General features: G+C 38.9%; 1 protein-coding gene across 5 annotated transcripts in view; it reads left to right on the forward strand.

Annotated features, from left to right (window-relative positions):
* QSER1 (glutamine and serine rich 1) overlaps positions 1 to 10,492 on the forward strand; it is an 87,313-nt gene extending 76,821 nt beyond the window's left edge. For 4 of the 5 annotated variants that reach the window (XM_508354.9, XM_054662197.2, XM_054662198.2 and 1 more), the window contains 3 exons: positions 3,605 to 3,757; positions 5,462 to 5,557; positions 6,556 to 10,492. In XM_508354.9, the coding sequence (XP_508354.5) occupies positions 3,605 to 3,757; positions 5,462 to 5,557; positions 6,556 to 6,696 (390 nt within the window). In that variant the 3' untranslated portion in view covers positions 6,697 to 10,492. The remainder of the gene's footprint in view (positions 1 to 3,604; positions 3,758 to 5,461; positions 5,558 to 6,555) is intronic. The other variant, XM_054662196.2, reaches the window with a different exon arrangement.
* Positions 10,493 to 23,085: the final 12,593 nt, after the last annotated feature.

The raw sequence follows: 23,085 nt of genomic DNA on the forward strand, positions 1-23,085 counted from the left end.
CACAATCTTGGCTCGCTGCAACCTCTGCCTCCTGAGTTCAAGCAGTTCTTGTGCCTCAGCCTCCTGAGTAGCTGGGACTACAGGTGCCCGCCACCACACCCGGCTAATTTTGGTATTTTTAGTAGAGACAGGATTTTACCATGTTGGCCAGTCTGGTCTCGAACTCCTGACCTCAGATGATCCGCCCACCTTGGCCTCCCAAAGTGTTGGGATTACAGGCGTGAGCCACTGCACCCGGCCGAGCTTTTTATTTCAGTTGGAGAAAAGGCATGCAAATTTATTAACGTGCACATGGGAGAGAATCACAGAATGATTACTCCGTAGCCTTTCTTATTCAAAGTATAATATCACATCAAGAATCATTTGGTTATATCTACCTTGGGGAACATTTTTTAATTGATGGTAACAATATTATACATTTGTATAACTTGTTCACATCCCTATCTTATGTGAACTCCATGTAAAAGTGAGTATTGACTTCATTTCAATTAGGTGAAAACTGAGGCCATTAGATTGCATTCAAAATTAAATGACACAAAACTATCATAGTAGTCATGTATTCTTCACTGCCATGTATTCGCAGGAAGAAAAAAAATTTAGAAGCTAGTAAGAAATCCAGTACTAAGAATTTGGTCTCCTGACTCCTAGTCCAGTTTTTGTTTGTTTGTTTTTGTTTTTGAGATGGAGTCTTGTTCTTTCGCCGAGGCTGGAGTCTAGTGGTGTGATTTCAGCCCACTGCCATCTCCACCTCCTGAGTTCAAGAGATTCTCCTGCCTCAGCCTCCCAAGTAGCTGGGTCCACAAGCATGCACCACCACATCTGGCTAATTTTTGTGTTTTCAGTAGAGACAGGGTTTCACCATGTTGGTCAGGCTGGTCTCGAACTCCTGACTTCAAGTGATCCGCCTACTTCCGCCTCCCAAAGTGCTGGGATTATAGGCATGAGCCACGGCACCTGGCCCTAGCCCAGTGTTTTCTGCTTAACTGCTGCCTTCAAATAAATCAAATATTCTTTTGTGAAATACTATATTTTGTGGAGACAAGGGAACATTTTTAGATTTTCTAAAGTGTTTTCTAAAGATTTACTAAATCTTAAAAATTACCAGGTTTGGCTAATCACTGTTGAAATGTGAAACCAGTTCTCTAACAAGATTTCTAATTCTGTTATTAGTTATTAATTTTGATAATTGTCATATAAAGCAATTTGCTTTTTTTTTTTTTTTTTTTTTGAGACAGACTCTCACTCTGTCTCCTAGGCTGAAGTGCAGTGGCGCGATCTCCGCCCACTGCAACCTCCTCCTCTCCTGCCTCAGTCTCCGGAGTGGCTGGGATGGCCTGGCTAATTTTTGTATTTTTAGTAGAGACGGGATTTCACCATGTTGGCCAGGCTGGTCTTGAACTCCTGACCTCAAGTGATCTGCCCGCCTCTGCCTCCCAAAGTGCTGGGATTACAGGTGTAATCCATGCCCAGCCTTAGCAATTTGCATTTCAAAGCCAAATTACATAATATTAAGAGTTAGACTGATCTGAAGTAAAATATTACAAATAGTAGAGAAAGAAAGATTTTTCTGTTCTTTAGAAATAATTAGTGTGCTTTCCTATGTTGATCTTGGTGGTGTTAGGAGTCCTGAAGCTTTTTCAAGGTAATGATGTTCTGCCTTTTTCTGAAATCTGTGTACTTCAGATCATCTTAAGCATTTTGTGGTCATTGGAAAGATTTAAATTTTCTTCTTTCATCTCCACTGACTTAGTGTGTGTTGTTTCCAAATTTAGAATCTTTAGACTTTAAATTCTATTTGTTGCAAATAATAATTCTGGATCCAAAAATTGTCAAGGTGCATGTTTTAAATGGAAAACACCAGAGTACATGATAAGTGCACAAATAATCTGAGAAAGGAACGAAGCTCGAACGTGATGGTAGCTCACTGTGGTAGAAAATGCCAAAAGTGTTATTGTTTCTATCAAATGAAATTTAGTGCCCTTCTACACTTATACTAAGAAAAATTTAGGTTGCCTGTTTTTAAAAAGGTACCGTTTTTGGGACTGGCGCAGTGGCTCACGCCTGAAATCCCAGCACTTTGGGAGGCCAAGGTGGGCGGATCATGAGGTCAGGAGATCGAGACCATCCTGGCTAACACAGAGAAACCCCATCTCTACTAAAAATACAAAAAATTAGCCGGGCGTGGTGGCAGGTGCCTGTAGTCCCAGCTACTCGGGAGGCTGAGGGAGGAGAATGGCGTGAACCCAGGAGGCAGAGCTTGCAGTGAGCCGAGATCATGCCACTGCACTCTAGCCTGGATGACAGAGCAAGACTCCATCTCAAAAAAAAAAAAAAAAAAAAAAAAAAACAGTACCGTTTTCAGGGCCCCAATACCAGGTGCTTGGAAACAATAGATGAGTTTGGAGAAGAGTGGCTTTAAAGGTTGTAACTGTTTATAAGACACTTGCGCTTATCGAATGAGGACTGCATTCTGAATCATAAATATAATAGGAGGACTTCAACATTTTTAGTGTCAAAATAATAAATGATGGTAGGAGCTCGATTTAATTTTTATAAAGTCATAATCAAACTAGTTAAATGTTGCCACAAGTATCATTCAGTTATTGTTTGTAGCTTTTCAGTCAGGCAGAATGATTTGCCAAGTAGGTGAGGGCATAAATAGGCCAGTGGCTTATTTATTTATTTATTTATTTAGAGATAGAGTCTCTCTCTGTCACCCAGACTGGAGTGCAGTGGCACGATATTAGCTCAGTACAACCTCTGCCTCCCGAGTTCAAGCGATTCTCTTACCTCAGCCTCCTGCGTAGTTGGGATTACAGGTGTGCACCACCTCACCCAGCTAATTTTTGTATTTTTAGTAGAGACAAGGTTTTGCCATGTTGGTCAGGCTGGTCTCGAACTCCTGGCCTCAAGTAATTTGCCCACCTTGGCCTCCCAAAGTGCTGGGATTACAGGCATGAGCCACCATTCCTGGCCACCAGTGGCTTTTAAAGGATGGAGTGGAATTGGTTTTGCCACGTGACCACTGTCAAAAAACCCATCATGCTCTGTTTTAGGATCTTATCTTACAAGTACTTGTCTTGCAGTCAAAATAAGCAAGAGAAGAGTGAAGCCAGAGAAGCACTACAGTGCCGCTTCTCCTCTGTCGTCATCTTCACCAGAGGCAGATGACTTCTTTATAGCAAGGCCCAGCCACATTTCATGGGGCAAGCAGTGGTTTAAGTGGTAGGGCTTTAGTGAAACATATATGTCTTTCTTTCTCCTGCCTTGAAGCCAGAGACATTACTAGAAAGAACTCTTGGCCCTGTTCAGGGTTCCCAGTGTGGTGTGCTGTTGCTTAAATAAGCAGGTCATAGAGTTGGCTCAGATTTAAGGGATTTAAGAGAAATAGATTACATATCCAATAGGAAGGGCTGCAAAGAGCTTATGACCATGTTTAAAACCCAACCTGTGTATGTATATGTATGCATATCCCATCATCAGTACACACACACCTCTCTGCAAATAGGTGTTTGTGTGCACACACTTCTAAATTTTAGATAGCTGGAAGTAGTTTAGGTTAGTTTTCTTCTGGTGTCAGTTATTTTGCTTCATTGTTTTCCAGAATGCTTTGGAAAGTTTTCCTGAACTAACAATAATTACTCGAGACTCTAAAGCAAAGAGTGGAGGAACTGCTATTTCTAAAATCAAAATGAATGGCAAAGCTTATAATAAGAAAACGCTAAGGACTTCTAAAACAACCACCAAATCTGCACAAGTAAGTGTAATTGATTATTAATTTAACTATACCTTTTCCAATTGTTAATACAATTCCTACTTAAAACATTGAAACAAGCAAATATTTTACTATGTTGTCATTAAGTGTGAAGGTTTTTCAGGTAGGAATAAGCGTCACTGGCCTGAGGAACAGGGACGCATGGTGGTTTATTGTTTTTCTATAGCACAGTATCAGGTATATAATATGTGCTCACAAATTTCTTAAATTGACTAATATGGAAGAAATCATCTCATGCTCATGTTTATATATTTGTAGGTAGTTTTTCATTTTTTAAATTGCATATATTATGTACAAAATGTTTTGAAATGTGTGTACATTGTGAAATGGCTAATTCGAACTCATTAACATATGCATTACTTGTAATATAGGTATATTTTTAATTGTATGTGCATGCACATAGATAAGTGAGTGTGCAGAACACATTCCATAAAAAGATGAAATGTTTATTTCATATCTGCAAAGTCATTAAAATTGGAATTTGTTCCATCTTCAAACATAGTATAAATTGTTATAACCTTTTCAGAAAACAGTTTGGCAACATATCAATTTCACAGCAAAAATGTATTCAGGGCTAAGCACAATGGCTCAAGCCTATAATCCCAGCACTTTGGGAGGCTGAGGCAGGAGGATCACTTGAGTCCAGGTGTTTGAGACCAGTCTTGGCAACAAAGCAAGGCCCCATGTCTACCCTGGGGGGAGAAAAAAAAATCAGCCAGGCATGGTGCCATGCACCTGTAGTCCTAGCTACTTGAGAAGCTGAGTGGGAGGATCGCTTGAGTCCAGGGAATTGAGACTGCAGTGAGCTGTGATTGCACCCCTGCACTCCAGCCTGGGTGACAGAATGAGACACTGTCTCAAAAAAAAAGAAAAAAAAAAGTATTCTGTAGAAACAGATTCAGAAATGCATAAAAATACATACCTTTGCTCATTGTAGAATTGTTTGTAAGAGCAATCCAATTATGTACCACCAGTGTGAGGTTAGATAAATGAAGAGCCACCTAATGTCATACTATGTGCTTTTTATAAAGAAGAGATAGATTTGTTCATTCTTTCAGAAAAAATTTTTTGAGTGCCTATAGTATGCCAAGTACAGTTCTAAGTACTAGAGATACAACAGTGAAAACTGGTTAGAAGTCCTTACCCTCATATAGTTTGTATTTGGGGAGGATGGGGAGGGACAGCTATATGTACTAAATGAAAAGATAGCCAATTTTTAGTTAGGTCAAAAAACAAGTTGGAAGAAAGAAGAAAAGTTGCTAGACAATATGTATAGTGTGATTCCCTTCTCATTACAAAATTAGTGTTATTAACATACATGTTATACCTGGGGGAAAACATTAAAAAATACATAACATGCCATTAGCTTTGTTTAGCTCTGAAGCAGGAGATTATAGGGAGCTTTTATTTTATAAATCATCTCATATGTTTATTGTTTAAATTTTCCTATAATGCTTAAGTTTTTTCAATAATCCATATTTATATTCAGGATAAAGAATAAGATTTTAAAATATAATTTAAATTCTTATTTTGAATAAGTCTCTCCATATTAACCCAACTGAATACCTACCCATATATGTCATTTTCAACACTGCCATTGAGACTTTTGATCTAGTATTTTCCCTCAAAGTGTTCTTAGCTCAGATACTCCATGAAATGTATCTATAAACTTTTTTCTTTTTATAGGAGTTTGCTGTTGATCCAGAGAAAATACAGTTGTATTCTTTGTATCATTCACTCCATCATTATAAGTACCATGTTTATCTGATATGTAAGGATGAGGTAATTTCTTCTCATTTACTTAAAAAAAATGTTTTTCAGAATGTTAAGGAGACTCTAGCCATAGTATTTTGGAGTGTTTTAAAGAGAGTTGTGAAATACATGTGTGTATGTATTTTGTCTGTGTATTCTGTAAATAATGACTTGATTTATTGTTCTGAGTCTCTCTGCTATGTTTTGTGCTCAGATTTACCCGAGCCTCACCACTCTTGTAGGAGCTATAATTGGTAACGTTTTGAAGCTGTTGGTGCTTGCTTTACATCGCCATAATAAGTGATGTTTTATTGCATTTTGTTCTCTCACAGTGTATGATGATCTTGCTTTAATTCACTTCAGTCACTGCTTTGACATCTCACTGCCTTACTTATTACTTAGAATGGCCTTATCCCACTTAATTGCAGAGAAGTGGGGTTTTGTGCCTTGGCCTGAAAAACTGAAAGTTAAAATTTAATTGTAGCTTTTAAGTTGTTCAGAGATTATACATGACAAAATATCACCTCATGGATGGGATATAAGCATTAATTTCCACAGCCATGCTAAATGGTTGTAGACAATACTACCTTATTTGACCAGCACTATCACTTCTTTTCATTAAAAAGGGTTAAGTTGGGCCAAGGCTATATCTAATGTGTTTGACAGTAGTCTGGTATGGAAAGATGCTCATAAATCTAACCTTTATATAGCAAAAGAGAAAGCAAAGATGGTGATGCAACATAGGTTGACTATTTTTACAATGCTCTAAAATGCAGAATCGACTCCAAAATTTGTCATTTGACTTTTAACGTAATTGGAAGAAATGGAGAAAGTCTGAAGTACTTTTTCTAGCCTTCCTTTCTGCCACCTTGGAGCCAAAGATGAGAGGATGAGATCTCACCCAAATTTAGCTGAAATAATCATTCTCCATGGATAGGATTAAGAAAAAAATAAAATACCAGTACTTGTAGTTGAACTTAAATATGACGTGATAAGTATAAGCTAATTTGGCGATTTTCTTTTTTTAGATTTCTTCGGTGCAGAAAAAAAATGAAGATTTAGGACAGGAGGAAATTGTTCAACTTTGTATGAAAAATGTAAAATGGGTGGAGGACCTCTTTGAAAAATTTGGAGAACTTCTAAATCATGTACAGCAGAAATGTTCCTGACTTTTCCACAAAAATCCCATCTTTTTATAGCACTAATGAAATGGCAGATATGGGGTGGTCAAAGATAATCAGATGTCAAGTAGTGGCCTTCTGCAGGCCGGCCGCTTCCATCATGGAACTGTCATTACCACCTCTGCTGAAGGACAGTGGTGCGGCCTTTAGGAACGAAGTTAGTCCTCTGGAAATGGACCTAAATCCCACCACATTTTTACCCTAATGAATGATTTTTCTATTTTGTAAACCACTGGGTAACTTGAGTTATATTTTCAGAAACATTTTTTGACAAATGATGAAGCATGCACTAAGTATAATTTTTTTTTATTGCTAGAGAAGTAACACTTAAAGTAACGATTTTTTTTTTCTGACTCCGGCTAAATACCAGAATGACAGAGAAGTGGCAGAAACCATACGTTTGTACTCACATCTGGCCACAAAACCAGAAATACTGTACATTATGTAAAGAGGTCTGGTGTGGTGTGACATCCTGTATAAGAATATCATCAATTTAAAATATAAAATTTGGAAACTATTCTGCTTTACAGACTCCTTTTACTCTTAACATGTTCAGGAAACTGGATGTGGAATTGGTGCAATTCTCTGACTGCTTTTTGTGTCAAATTATATTGTGATAAAAAAACAATGACATACTATTTTCCCTATCGCAAAGAAAAGTATTTTCGTTTATACTGTTTTTTCCTTTGGAAAATTTTCAATTGTACATTTTATTTCACTGATAGTTGTATTTTTCACAAGGAAAATGTTGTGGTTATAATTACGTTTGATATATCTCTACAACACCTTTTGTTATTTTCAGTAAATCTTAGTTATATGTTGAATTTCTATTGTGAATTCTATCTTGAGGTAACCATTTTTGTTCATACAGATTTGCTTCAGTGTTATCCAGAATATGCATTCAGTACTAGAATTAGTTTAGCTTTATAAATAGGGCTGTGTTAGACACTGCAGTAATTTTCTAATTCATAAAATAAACTTCTTACTAAACTAGCACTTGATTAACTTGTTGAGGTAAAAATCTAACTACATTTACATTTTGAAGAATAAAACTGATAATTAGACTATTTGCAGTGTTAAACATAGCTTCCTTAACTCTTAGAACTGGAAGTTGTAGAGCTCTCCTTTTGGTGCCTTTCCAGCCTTTATACACACTATTGTAGCTTTCTTAGGTTTGATAGGTAGCGTTTCAAGTAGTTTAGCTGAGACAGTGAATGTATTAGGTTCAACATGACCTTGTGTTTTATTTGTGTTTGCCAACAGGATGCCTTATTTGTTTGAGAAAAAGATGTACTAGTGTCATTCTAAACTATCTCCTTTTTTAGGATTCTAAAGAAGTTAATCATCATCCTTTTGTTTATTTTACCACCATTTAGTGCCTTAAATCCTATCAAGAAAGCAGTGTTACTGCTCAATGCCCAAATAAGACACGCGGATATTGCTATTGTCTTGCTTTTGAGTTAACAGGCCAACTTTTTATACTTAAAACCTCAGTAAACTGGCAAAGAATTGAAGGTAATGTGATTTGATTTGAGAATAAAACATTGTAGCATTGGGTGAAAAATGAGTATTTGAGTTAAGCTTACATATTTATTTCTGATGGTTATCTTATTAAAAGCAATAATCCTTAATACTGTACTTGCCATTAGACTAGGTACTCAGTAATGGAAGTTTCTCTCAAGGGTTAAATGTTCCATTTTTGAAAGTTTTAAAAAACCTGTTTGGGTGGTTTATTTTGAAAACAAAAGTAACCTGTTAGATTCATTTTGCCTAACTCATATGAGAGATGCACAGTATCAACAGTGGGAGCATCATAAAATGAATTTTCCAAGTGGAGAAGAGTAGGAAGCAGCCATATGATAGTATTGACTCTGGACAGAATTGATGTCTTTCGTTTCCAAAGTGCAGAGTAGGGAACTACATTTCCTAATGTGGCATTGTAAATATACATCTTTATATTACTCTTCCAGCTTACGTTCCTAAATCATTGATAATTTAAATATTTTTTAAAGCCACCTTAATTTAGGTAGCTCTTGGAATCGATGTTTGAATTCACTAGCCACATTTTCTTCATGATATGCCTCGTGGCAAACAAAGATGTTTCCTTAAGATGAATCTTACATTTCCCATAGAAAATAACCCATTTCCTTTGGCACTGCAGTTGCCCTCAAACTGCTTGCAGTTGTATTCATTTTAGTACAACAAAGGTTTTCATAATATGGGAGGCCAAGTCTATGATACTGCCTCAGAGAGACCCTATTGTTTAGATGCATCATCTTCTCTCATTTGATCCATAGAGCATAGGCAAAGACGTCAACCTCAGGCCTTAGAGAAAAGTGGAAATGTTGTTATGACAGCCATCCATGAGTTATCGCTTTGTATGAAGTTAAATACAGTCATGCGTTGCTTAACAGCAGGGATACATTCTGAGAAATGCATTGTTAGGCAATTCCATTGTGCGAACATCCTAGTGTACTTATACAAACCTAGGTGGCATAGCCCACAACGTACCCAGGCTATATGGTAAACCTGTCCAGCATGTTACTGTACTGAATACTGTAGGCAGTTGTAACACAATGGTATTTGTGTATCTAGATATAGAAAACATACAGTAAGAATATGGTATTATAATCTTACGGGACCACTGTCAAATACGCGGTCTGTCTTTGAAAAGTTGTAATGCGGCGCATGACTATAAATACCTAGCTGGTTAGCATTTACATTCCTTGCCAGGGAGTTTGAAATTTATACTATAGAAATAACTTTAGGTTTTAGGTAGAGTTAAAGAGGTAAAGCACATGTTGCCACAACCCAGGAAAGTATTTTTAAGAAAGATTGGATTTTCCTACCTTTAGAGATCTAAAAAAAATTTAATATAAAAAATCATTTTGTGTTGGTGTTTATTACTAGTTCAGATGAGTGGCTGCTGAAGGGGCCCCCTTGTCATTTTCATTATAACCCAATTTCCACTTATTTGAACTCTTAAGTCATAAATGTATAATGACTTATGAATTAGCACAGTAAGTTGACACTAGAAACTGCCCATTTCTGTATTACACTATCAAATAGGAAACATTGGAAAGATGGGGGAAAAAATCTTATTTTAAAATGGCTTAGAAAGTTTTCAGATTACTTTGAAAATTCTAAACTTCTTTCTGTTTCTAAAACTTGAAAATATGTAGATGGACTCATGCATTAAGACTGTTTTCAAAGCTTTCCTCACATTTTTAAAGTGTAATTTTCCTTTTAATATACATATTTATTTTCTTTAAAGCAGCTATATCCCAACCCATGACTTTGGAGATATACCTATAAAACCAATATAACAGCAGGGTTATTGAAGCAGCTTTCTCAAATGTTGCTTCAGATGTGCAAGTTGCAAATTTTATTGTATTTGTAGAATACAATTTTTGTTTTAAACTGTATTTCGATCTATTTCTCCAAGATGCTTTTCATATAGAGTGAGATATCCCAGGATAACTGCTTCTGTGTCAGTCGCATTTGACGCATAACTGCACAAATGAACAGTGTATACTCTTGGTTGTGCATTAACTTACATGTATAATTTTTGGCATCTGTGTTCACAAATGCATGTGTTAGCAAATCACCTTTATTTATAAGTGACAATAATTGAAGTTAAGGATATAAAGAAACCTGCATTTGTAGTCCAGCGTTTTCATTTGGTCCATAACACAATGTATGGAAATGTGAAAGACAATTTTGTACATTTGTTTGTTACTAACTCAGATCATTAAAATGAAAACAATTTTTTTAAACAAGAAAATCAGAATGTTTGGGGTTTTTTGTTGTTGTTGTTTGTTTTTTTAAGAATTGAAAACAGGTATCATATAGCCAAAATCATCATCATGTTACAGATTCCTCACACAAACTAAACAGTTATTAGTTACAAATGGCATAGGGCCCACCCATTATTTTCTCAGATTATTTTAAGTTAGTATTTGATGAATATGCATCCTTAGCTAACAATGGCAGACCATATTTAAGAGTTTCTGTTTTAAGATATAACTCTTTTAGTCCTTTTCCACCTATAAAGAGTTATACATCTGCCAGGCGGGTGCAGTGGCTTACACCTGTAATCTCAGCACTTTGGGAGGCCGAGGTGGGTGGATCATGAGGTCAGGAGATCGAGACTGTCCTGGCCAACATGGTGAAACCCCATCTTTACTAAAAATACAAAAATTAGCTGGGCGTGGTGGCGCGTGCCTGTAATCCCAGCTACGCAGGAGGCTGAGGCAGGAGAATCGCTTGAACCAGGGAGTCAAGTTGCAGTGAGCCAAGATCGCGTCACTACACTCCTGCCTGGCGACAGAGCAAGACTCCATCAAAAAAAAAAGTATAAATCCATTAACTTATAAATCCATTAACTTACATCTTCCTAGTTTTGTTTATCTGAAAATAGTCCATAGCTAGAAGTAATTGATAATAAGCTATTTCTGCCATCTCTATACAACTATTGAGTAAGTTAAAAAAATAAAAACGTGTCCTGACTGGACTAGTGAGTTGATTTTCTGAGTAAGATTCTGCCTTAATCTTCATATAATATTTTTAGCATATTAAGTATTTCAAGTGAAGATACTGTCTAATGTGCTTGCTCTCTTGTAGTTTGGATTATAAAAGCACTGAATCTTCTTGCCTTTATACAGTTAGAAAATAAATATTTAATGTAATAAATGATCTGTATCAAATATTTATCATCTCAGTAAAGTCTGTGAAAAGTTTTTTTTGGTTCTATGACATCCGTTTTATTCTCCATTGTTTGCTGAAATTTTAATATTTTCATTTTAGTATTTTCCTCAAAATATTTTAGAAAATAGTCATTATTCAAGTGATCTATATAAACCTGAATGACAGCACATATACTACACTGCTCTGTTAATGTTTTGTTACCGTCTGTTTTTGTTTTGTTTTGTTTTTGTGACAGAGCCTTGCTCTGTTGCCCAGGCTGGAGTGCAGTGGCCCGATCTCAGCTCACTGCAGCCTCAGCCTCCCAAATAGCTGGAATTTTAGGTACGAGCCACCACGCCTGGCTAATTTTTGTATTTTTGGTAGAGACAGGGTTTCGCCATGTTGCCCAGGCTGGTCTCAAACTTCGGGCTTCAAGTGATCTGCCCACCTCAGCCTCCCAAAGTGCTGGGATTACAGGCGTGAGTCATTGCGCCTGGCCTACTGTCTGGTTTTGTTTGTTTTACTGTACTTTGTCTCAGACACACTCTATAAACTGAACCTGAACCTTCTCTAGGAAGAAGTGAAAGAGGTTACTTCTACTGTTTGGTTTTCCAAATAGAAATATTTTATTACTCGAAAAATAGTAAAGCTACTCTGGCTTGTTTTTTAAAAACTCAATAGGGAAAAGTGTAAAGAAAGAGATATAAGCTACTCTCAGTGGAGGCTTTTTTTAAGGTGGTATGGGGTCTCCCTCCATTGCCCAGGCTGGAGTTCAGTGGTGCGATCACTGCTCACTGCAGCTTCCACCTCCTGGGCTCAAGGGATCTTCCCACCTCAGACTCAAGTAGCTGGGACTACAGGCACGCACCACCACACAGTGCTAATTTTTGTAGTTTTTGTAGAGATGCGCTTTCACCATGTTGCCTAGGCTAGTCTGAAACTCCTGGACTCCAGTGATCCACCCACCTAGGCCTTCAAAGTGCTGGGATTACAGGCCTGAGCCACTGCACCTGGCCATACTAAGTATTGATACTGGCCTAAAACATGCTTTCAGTTCAATATGGGATGGGTTACAAGATTTGGTACTATGGGTTGTTCCTTTTCTGTAGCATAGCTTTAAGTGAATTCCTAAATTTGGCATACCAATGTTTAAATTACAAAGCACATTCTAAAGTGAAATAAAATGATATGGGTTATTGATCATTTTAGGTTATGTATATATCTCTTCTTTAGGTAGGATGAATAATTTAGAGCTGACTGGTTTCAAATAAAAGGAAGATACAATTACCAATTGGTCTGTTGTTAAACCTTATCTATTTTATGATGTTAATCAGGAGTCAAGATATTGCTTTACAGAAATAATGTGTCTTGCATATAATTTACCTGTGGGCAAAGTTTACTATTTTCACCTAAAGTATAGATTTTCTTTTAATTTTACTCAAGGTATTTAGAATAAGACAACAACAAAATTTAAGACATAGATTAAAAAATAAAGGGCATAGTAGAAATGTTTTTCTAAAACTGCATCCAGGAATATCTTTCACCTGCCTGCCCTTCCCCATGGTGGCCCAGGCCTGAGGGCATCTAAATTCCCTAAAACTATACGGTTTTTCCCTTGCCTCCAGTCCTTCCTGTTCCTCCTGTTGAATTAGTCTTCTTCACATCTCAGTCTTCAGATTTCACTTTAACTTCACTTCCACTGAACCAGATTAGGTTTTTTTGTTTGTTTGTTCCCTTGTTTTGAGATAGGATCTCAGCTCTGTCACCCAGGCTGGAGTGTAGTGGCACCATCACAGCTCACTTCTGCCTTGAACTCCTGGACTCAAGCAATCCTCCTGCCTTAGCTTCCTGAGTATCTGGGATTACAAGCACACACCACTGCACCCAGCTAATTTTAAAATTTTTTGTAGAGATGGAGTCTCTCTTTGTTGCCCAGGCTGGTCTCAAACTCCTGGCTTTAAGAGATCTTCCTGCCTTGGCCTCCCAAAGTGCTGGGATTATACTTGTGAACCACTGTGCCCGGCCCAGATTAGGTTTTAATCCAATGGACCAGATTAAGTGCCCTCAGTTCCTCCAGCATAGCATTTATGATGCTTTGTTGTGGTTGTGTGATTGCTGGACTTTCTTTGCTGCTAGGTCCTATCATCTGATAATAGGACTTAGGAGTTTTGCTCACCACTGCATCCCCATCATCTCATGCACTGTCTGGAACATAGTATATTCTCATTAAACATTTGGCAAATAACTGGACATATGAAAAAAAGTCACAGGGAAAATTAAAAAGGTTAAGAACAGGAAAGTATTCGTTGGATTTTGTAATAAAGACACAACTTTAGGAGAATTGCAACTTCAGAAGAAAATGACTACACCAACAAAAATAGCTGACATTTTATCAAAGTGAAATGCAGTAGCCATCATTTTTTACATTTTGCCTTCATATGCAGAAAAAGCTCAGGGACCAGGACATACATTCCTCTATCTGGGGCTTGAGATTCTCCAATAGAATAACTGGGGAAGAAAGTACTGTCAAAAAAAATTTTTTAGCCTGAGGTGGTGTCACACTCAGGAGGCTGAGGCGGGAGGATTGCTTGAGCCCGAGTTCAAGGTTGCAGTGAGCTATGATTCACCACTGCACTCAAGCTGGGCAACCCTGTCTTAAAAAAATAAAGTTTCTGTGAGATGCACTCATGAACAAAACACTCTGGTAAGGGGAGTTTATCTATTTGAGGAGGGTAAGTGAAGATTTCATGGAAACAATGATTAGCTGAACCTCAGCGGTTAGGAAGACAACAGAGCTGGCTGACAAGGCATAATGCTTTGTTTTCAGGAGGATGGTTTCTGCTCCAGTTTTGCCACGAAACTAGCTCGATCCTCAGGCATGCCATGTGAAACCTAATCTGAATCTGTTTTCTCATCCTGAAAGTGAAGAAACAGTCTTTTAAAGCTATTAATATTCTTTGATTCTAGATAGACCGGAATGTTGGGAGAAATGCAAAGCGGCTCAGTTAGCAGCACCAGAAGATCAGAGCAGCAGAATAGTAAGAATGGAAAGGTCTTACTACATTTTTCACTATCTTGCAAGATTCATTTCAAAACCATTAATCAGCTATTTTATACATACACACACACCTTAGCAATCTAGTTCGTCTTGTGACACTAGTGTAAAAGAAACGTCGTGTCGCCAGTCAATTTTGAAATGCTTAGAGTCTGTATGTACATAGTCTTCATCTTTATATCTCCAACAGCACAAAGTATTTCACTCCATAGGTACCTAATAGGTATGTGCTGCATAGATGGGTGAATATATAAATGAGAGTTTACTTGGAATCAGTTTAAAGTGTTTTCAAGCTGGCCTCTTAAAATAGGTCAATATACCCTGTTGTCAGTGGTACATTCCCTGCTTTCCTTGTTTTCTTCTTCTTCTTTTTTTTTTTTTCCAGAGGGAGTCTCGCTTTGTCGCCAGGCTGGAGTGCAGTGGCGTGATCTCGGCTCACTGCAGTCTCTGCCTACCGGGTTCAAGCCATTCTCCTGCCTCAGCCTCCTGAGTAGCTAGGATTACAGGCGCCCGCCATCACCCCTGGCTAATTTTTGTATTTTTAGCAGAGACAGGGTTTCATCATGTTGGCCAGGATGGTCTCAATCTCCTGACCTCGTGATCTGCCCCCCTTGGCCTCCCAAAGTGCTGGGATTACAGACATGAGCCACCGCGCCCAGCCTCCCTTTCTGTTTTTAAGGGAAAGCACCTCTCTTACAGTACCAATTATTTTCATATCACTCTTTAATTCTCCTCACTCTGCTTACTTCACAACATACCAGAGTCCATTCTCCTAATTTGTATTTTGAATTTCTATTTAATCCATGAAAGTGAATGGGCTATCATCAGAGAGCAAGTATCTTGGAGCAGTGAAGCAAGAGAATTCAAAACACTAGCAACAGGCTAACAGAAAGAACCTGGCTTTAGAATGAAGTTTTAAAATTAACCTTGTTTACTTAGAATTTATCAATGACTTAAGAACTGTTTATGGGTCACTCAGTAGAAGATCTTTATAATGTCAGTCCTCCATTGAGTTTGTTATAATATTTGACTTAAGTAGAAGTCAGAAGTTAGGGTTTTTCATAGCTGACGCTAATGTGAATGCATTAACATTATTACAGGAATTTGCAAACAATCCACTATCAAAAAGATTACATATTAAAGCATATTTTAAAGGCACTACAAAACAAAAACTTGCTTTAACTGTGCCCATACTGCTCGTGAACAAATATTCTGCCATCCAAATGAGAAATACAAGAAGTCCACCAGCATGGTGGCTCATACCTGTAATCCCGACACTTTGGGAGGCCAAGGTAGACAGATTGCTTGAACCCAGGAGTTCAAGACCAGTCTGGTAACAGCGCAAGACCTTGTCTCTACTAAAAATTTTAAAAATTAGCCGGGTGTGATGGTGCTACTTGGGAGGCTAAGGCAAGAGGATCACTTGAGTCCGAGACATTAGGGCTGCAGTGGGCTACGATCATGCCACTGCACTCCAGCCTGAATGAGCGAGACCCTGTCTCAAAAAAAAAAAAAAAAAAAAGAGATAAGAAAAAGAAAAGTCATCGCTGTGACTGCTATAGCTGAGAGCCTCACTATTTTTGTCTCCTCAGGCTGCCATAACAAAATGCCATAGACTGGGTGGCTTAAACAACAGAAATTCATTTTCTCATAATTCTGGAGCCTAAAAATCCCAGATCAAGGCTGGCAGGGTCAGTTGCTGGCAAACAGCCCTCACATGGCAGAGAGATGGCAAGCCCTCTGGTGTACCTTCTTATAAGGGAACTAATCCCATAATTAGATCCCCATCCTCATGACCTCAACAAACTCTAATTACCTCTCAAAAGTATCTCTAAATACTATCACACTGGGGCTGGACAGGGTTGCTCACACCTGTAATCCCAGCACTTTGCGAGGCTGAGGTGGGAGGATCACTTGATGTAAGAAGTTTGAGACCGACCTGACCAACATAGTGAAACCACATCTCTACTAAAAATACAAAAATTAGCTGGGTGTGGTAGTGGGCGCCTGTAGTCCCAGCTACTTGAGAGGCTGAGGCAAGACAATCTCTTGAACCCAGGAGGCAGAGGTTGTAGTCAGCTGAGATGGCACCACTGCACACCAGCCTGGGTGACACAGCAAGACTCAGTCTCAAAATAAATAAATACATACATACATACATACATACATACATACTATCACATTGGGGGTTAGGGCTTCAATATAAGAATTGCAGGAGTACACAAACATGAGGTCCATAACAACCACTGACTGAGGTGTCAGCTACAGCACAGAAAAGGTGAAAGCCTTGCAGATAGTCATCGCTGATGGGCTTAAAATTCTCTCTCTAGTCTATCCAGAAGCAAGAACATCATTTATTTACACTCTTCTCTTCTGCTGTAGGATTTTCAGATGTTCACAGATTAACTTTTAGCACAGACTATAAAGACCAGTGGTAGAGACCTTTGCCATTGAGTCATATTCTTTGAACTCCACAAAGGGAATTGTATCCTGTCAGTTCCTAAATAAATCTTACCTTTCCCTATCTCTCTCCTCTGTCTTCTTTTTGGTCCAAACCACCATCATCTCATGCCAGGACTACTATAATAATCTCTGAACTGCTGCCTCCCCCTTCCCAACTGCTTTCCTTTAGTCCATTCTCCACAAAGCAGTCTGATTTTCAAACAACTCTGATCATGTGAGTCCCACTGGAAATCCATCAGTGCTGCCTACTGTTGTTAGGATAAAGGCAAAAATGCTAATGGCAACTTCTACTTTGAGCCATCATGGACTAACAGGGCCAGATGTATCTTTCTGCTTTACTTAAAAGTGAGGACAAAAGAAGTGAAAATTGTTTTCAAACATTGAACAATGTGCAGCACAGGACAGTAATCTTGAGAGAAGGGAAACAAATCAGTAGTAAGAAAACAATTCTTAAAAGGACAAAGGACCTAAGCAAACATTTCTCTGAAGACATACAAATGACTAGCAGGTATACAGAAAAATGATCAGCATTGGTCGGGTGTGGTGGCTCATGCCTGTAATACCAGCACTTTGGGAAGCTGAGGCGGGTAGATCACCTGAGGTCAGGAGTTCAAGACCAGCCTGGCCAACATGGTGAAACCCTGTCTCTACTAAAAATACAAACTTAGCTGGGCATGGTGGCCCGCACCTGTATTCCCAGCTACTCAGGAGGCTGAGGAAGGAGAATCACTTGGACCCGCGAGGTGGAGGTGGCAGTAAGCCAAGATCATGCTATTGCACTCCAGCCTGGGAAAAAAAGTGAAACTCTGTCTCAAAAAAAAAAAAAAAAAAAAAAAAGGGAACCCTCTTACACTGTTGGTAAGAATACAAATTAGTACAGCAATTATGGAAAACAATAGGGAGGTTTTTCAAAAAATTAAAAATGCAGGCCGGGCGCAGTAGCACACGCTTGTAATCCCAGCACTTTGGGAGGCCAAGGCGGGTGACTCCCTGGAGGTCAGGAGTTCAAGACTAGCCTGGCCAACATGGTGAAACCCCGTCTCTACTAAAAATACAAAAATTAGCCAGGTGCGGCAGTGTGCACCTGGTATTCCCAGCTACTCGGGAGGCTGAGGCATGAGAATTGCTTGAACCCGGATGGCAGAGGTTGTAGTGAACTGAGACCACACCATTGCACTCCAGCCTGGGTGACAGAGTGAGACATGGTCTCAAAAAAAAAAAAAGTAAAAATACAACTACCATATGATCCAGCAATCCCACTATTGGATATATATCCAAAGGAAATGAAATCAGTATATTCAGGAGTTATCTGCATTCCTATGTTCATTGCAGCATTATTCACAACAGCGAAGATATGGAATCAACCTAGGTGTCCATCAACAAATGAGTGGATAAAGAAAATGTGGTATATGCACATGGTGGAATGTTATTTACCCTTAAAAAAGGAAGTCTTGTCATTTTTGACAACCCAGACAAATCTGGAGGATATTATGTTAAGTGAAATAAGCCAGGCACAGAAAGACAATTACTCCATGATCTCACTAATAAGTGGAATCTGAAAAAGCTAAACTCATAGATGCAGAGAGTAAAGTGGTTGCTAGAGGGTGGGAGTGAAGGGATTGGGGAGATTTTGGTCAGAGGACATAAAATTTCAGTAAAACAGGAGGAATAAGTTCAAGAGATCTATTGTAATCATGGTGACTATAGTTATTAACAATAAATACTTGAAAATTGGCCAGGTACAGTGGCTTATGCCTGTAACCCCAGCACTTTGAGAGGCTGAGGCGGGCAGATTGCTTGAGTCAGAGGTTCAAGACGAGCCTGGGCAGCATGGTGAAACCCTGTCTCTACCAAAATGCAAAAAATTAGCCAGGCATGGTGGTGCGTGCCTGTAGTCCCAGCTACTTGGGAGACTGAGGTGGGAAAATCACCTGAGCCCAGGAAGTTGAGGCTACAGTGAGCCAAGGTCGTGCCACTGCACTCAGCACTCCAGCACTCCAGCCTGGGTAGCCAGAGTGAGCCCATGTCTCAAAAAAAAAAGAAAGAGAAAGAAAGAAAATTGCTAGGAGTAGATTTGAAGTGTTCTCATCAGGAAAAATGGTAAGTATTTGAGACAATGCATATGTTAAATAGCTTGATTTAGTCATAATGTATACATATATCAAAACATCATGTTGTACACCTTAGATATATACAATGTTTACTTTTAAATACAAAAAATTAAAGGCAGAGATTGTCAAATTAGACTTTTTTTTTTTTTTTTGAGACAGTCTCACTCTGTCCCTCAGGCTGGAGTGCTGTGGCTCACTGCAACCTCCGCCTCCCAAGTTCAACCGTTTCTCCTGCCTCAGCCTCCTGAGTAGCTGGGATTACAGGCACCTGCCACCATGCCTGGCTAATTTTTGTGTTTTTTGTAGAGATAGGGTTTCACCATGTTGGCCAGGCTGGTCTCAGGTGATCCACCCGCCTTGGCCTCGCAAAATGCTGGGATTACAGACATGAGCCACCGCGCCTGGCCTTTGTCAAATTAGATTTTTAAAAAACTTCGTGCAGCCTACAAGCAACCTACTTTACTAAGAAGATATGGATACTTAAAAGTAAAGAGATGAAAAAAATATATACTACACATAGTGGGTTGAATGGTGGCCCCCACAAACATATGTCCACATCCTAATCCCCAGAATTTATAAACGTGACCTTAGTTGGAAATAGTTTTTGCAGATATAATTAAATTAAGAATCCTGAAATGAGATCATCCTCAATTATCCTAGTTAGTGGATCCTAACTCTAATGACAAGTGTCCGCATAAAACAGAGATGAGAAGAAGAAATGCAGAGGAGAAGGTGATGTGAAGACACAGGCAGAGACCACACTTGTGCAGCCACAAGCCAAGAAACACCTGGAGCCACCAGATACTGGAAGACGCAAGGAAAGATTCTCCCCTAGAGCCTTTGGAGGGAGTGTGACACTGCGGACACCTTGATTTTAGACCTCTAGCCTCCAGAACTGTAAGAGAAGAAATTTCTGTTGTTCAAGCCACCACGCTTGTGATGATTTGTTATATTAGCCCTAGGAAACTAATTTACCATGTAAATGCTAACCACGAGAAAACTGGATGGCCTATATTACTATAAAAGTAGACTACAAAGCAAAAGACTACTATCAGGATTAAAGAGAGACATTTCATAATGATAATGGGGCCAATGCATCAAGAAAACTTAATAACAGAGCTCCAAAATTCATGAAGCAAAAACTGATACAAATGAAAGGAGAAAATGGCCGAGCACAGTGGCTCATGCCTGTAATCCCAGCACTTTGGGAGGCTGAGGCGGGCGGATCACCTGAGGTCGGGAGTTCGAGACCAGCCAGACCAACATGGCGAAACCCCATCTCTACTAAAAGTACAAAAATTAGCCGGGCATGGTGGTGCACACCTGTAATCCCAGCTACTTGGGAGGCTGAGGCAGGAGAATCGCTTGAACCCGGGAGGCAAAGGTTTCAGTGAGACGAGATCGCGTCATTGTCTAGCCTGGGCAATAAGAGCAAAACTCTGTCTCAAAAAATAAATAAATAAATGGAAAGGAGAAAATAACAAACCTACAACTATATAGGGGTATTTCAATATCCCTCTCAATAACTGACAGAACAAGTAGACAGAATATCATTAAGGATACAGATGACTTGAATAACACTATCAACTACCTTGACCTAATTGATATTTATAATATGCTATGCCCAACAACAGCAGAAGACATTCTTTTCAAGTACACACAGAGTATTTTACCAATATGGATCATATTCTGGGTCATAAAACAAAACTTAATAAATTTTAGTGGATTCAAATCATACAAGGGTATGTTCAGTCTCTGACCACAATAAAATTAAATTATATTATACAATACCAGAAAAATATGCCTGTGTGTGGTGGCTCACCCCTGTAATCAGAGCACTTTGGGAGGCCGAGGTGGGAGGATCACTTGACATCAGGAGTCTGAGACCAGCCTGGCCAACATAGAGAAACCCCATCTCTACTAAAAATACAAAAACTAGCTGAACATGGTAGCACACGCCTGTAATCCCAGCTACTCGGGGGGCTGAGGCATGAGAATTGCTTGAACTCGGGAGGCGGAGGTTGCAGTGAGCTGAGATCATGCCACTGCACTGCTACCTGGACCACAGAGTGAGACTGTTTCCAAAAAAAAAAAAACAACAACAACAAAAAACAGACAAATAGCTGGAAAATCCCCCAAATACTAGTAAATTAAACAAATTAACCCCTGGTCAAAGAAGAAAATAATAAAAGAAAGTAGAAAATATTTCAACTGTATTTAAATGATAAGATAACATCAAAGTGTGTCAAATGTAGCTAAAGCAGTGCTTATGGGGAAATTTATACTATTTAAAACACATTAGAAAGTATAAATGTTATGCCAGTAAATTTGACAATTTGAAATTGATAAATCTCCTAAACAGAAATTATCAAAGCTCATTCAAGAAAAATAAACCATGTGATCTTTTACCCTGCAATCTCCCTGAAATTCCTTATTAGTTGTAATAGTTTTTTAAGGGTTTGTTTTGTTTTGTTTGAGATAGAGTCTCACTCTATTGCCCAGGCTGCAGTACAGTGGCGATCTTGGCTCACTGCAACATCTGCCCCGCGGGTTCAAGTGATTCTCCTGCCTTAGCCTCCCGAGCAGCTGGGACTACAAGTGTGCACCATCATGCCCAGCTAATTTTTGTATTTTTAGTAGAGACGGGGTTTCATCATGTTGGCCAGGCTGGTCTCGAACTCCTGACCTCAAGTGATCCACCTGCCTCAGCCTCCAAAGTGCTGGGATTACAGGCATGAGCCACCGTGCCTGGCCAAGATTTCTTAGGATATTCTATATATTAGATCATGTCACTGGAAATACAGATAGATTTACTTCTTCCTTTCTAATCTGTGTGCCTTTTACTTTATCTTCTTGTCTAGTCACCCTGGCTAGAACATCCAGGACAGTGGTGAAGTGGTGAAGGCAGACACCCTTGCCTTGTTTCTCATCTTAGGTGGAAAGCATCCAGTCTTTCACCATTAGGTATGACATTATGTTTTAGATTTTTTGTAGATGCCCTTGATCAGGTTGAGGAAGTTCCCTTCTTTTCTTTTTTCTTTTTTTTTTCTGAGACAGGGTCTCACTTTGTCACCTAGGCTGAGTGCAGTGGTATGATCACAGCTGACTGTAACCTCAACCTCCCTGGCTCAAGCAGTTCTCCCACCTCAGCCCCATGAGTATCTGGGACCACAAGTGCATGTCACCACACTCAGCGAATTTTTTGTTAGATTTTTATTAGATATATTAACTGGCTTTTCGCATTTTGTCAAATGCAAAAACCGCAATTACTTTTGCACCAGCGTAATACTTGTAGAGACAGGGGTCTCCCTGTGTTGCCCAGTCTGGCCTCAAACTCCTGAGATCAAATGATCCTCCCACCTCGGTCTCCCAAAGTGTTGGGATTACAGGCGTGATCTACTGTACTACCTGGCCCCCTTCTATTTCTAATTTGTTGAGTTTTTTAAATTACAAAAGTATTGGATTTTGTCAAATGCTTTTTCTGCATCTATTGGGATGATAATGTGATTTTTGTTTTTTATCTTATTGATATATTAATTGGCTTTTGCTTTCATTTTTGTTTAGAGACAGGGTCTTGCTTTGTCACCCAGGCTGGAGTGCAGTGGCGCAGTCATAGCTCACTGCAGCCTCCAACTCCTGGGCTCAAGTGATCCTCTCATCTTGCCCTCTTGAAGTGTTGGGATTATAGGCATAAGCCACCATACCTGGCCTATTAATTGTTTTTTTAATGTTAAATCAACCTTTCATTTTCTGGGATATTATAACGTACAATTCTTTTTTCATGTTGTTGGATTCAGTTTGCTATTATGTTTTTAGAATTTTTGTATTTATATTCCTAAGAGATATTAGTCTGTATTTTTTTCTTGTGACCTCTTTGTCTAGTTTTGCTATCAGAGTAAACTGCCTGCATAAAAAATGAGTTTGGAAGTATTCCTTCCTCTTCTATCTTTTGGAAGAAATTTGTGAGGAACTGGTATTAATTTTCCTTTAAATGTTGGGTATACTTCAGCAGTGCAGCCATCTGGGCCTGGACTTTGTAAGTAGTCTTTTGATTACTAATTC

This window comes from Pan troglodytes, chromosome 9, assembly GCF_028858775.2.
Source record: "Pan troglodytes isolate AG18354 chromosome 9, NHGRI_mPanTro3-v2.0_pri, whole genome shotgun sequence".
Lineage (NCBI taxonomy): Eukaryota > Metazoa > Chordata > Mammalia > Primates > Hominidae > Pan > Pan troglodytes.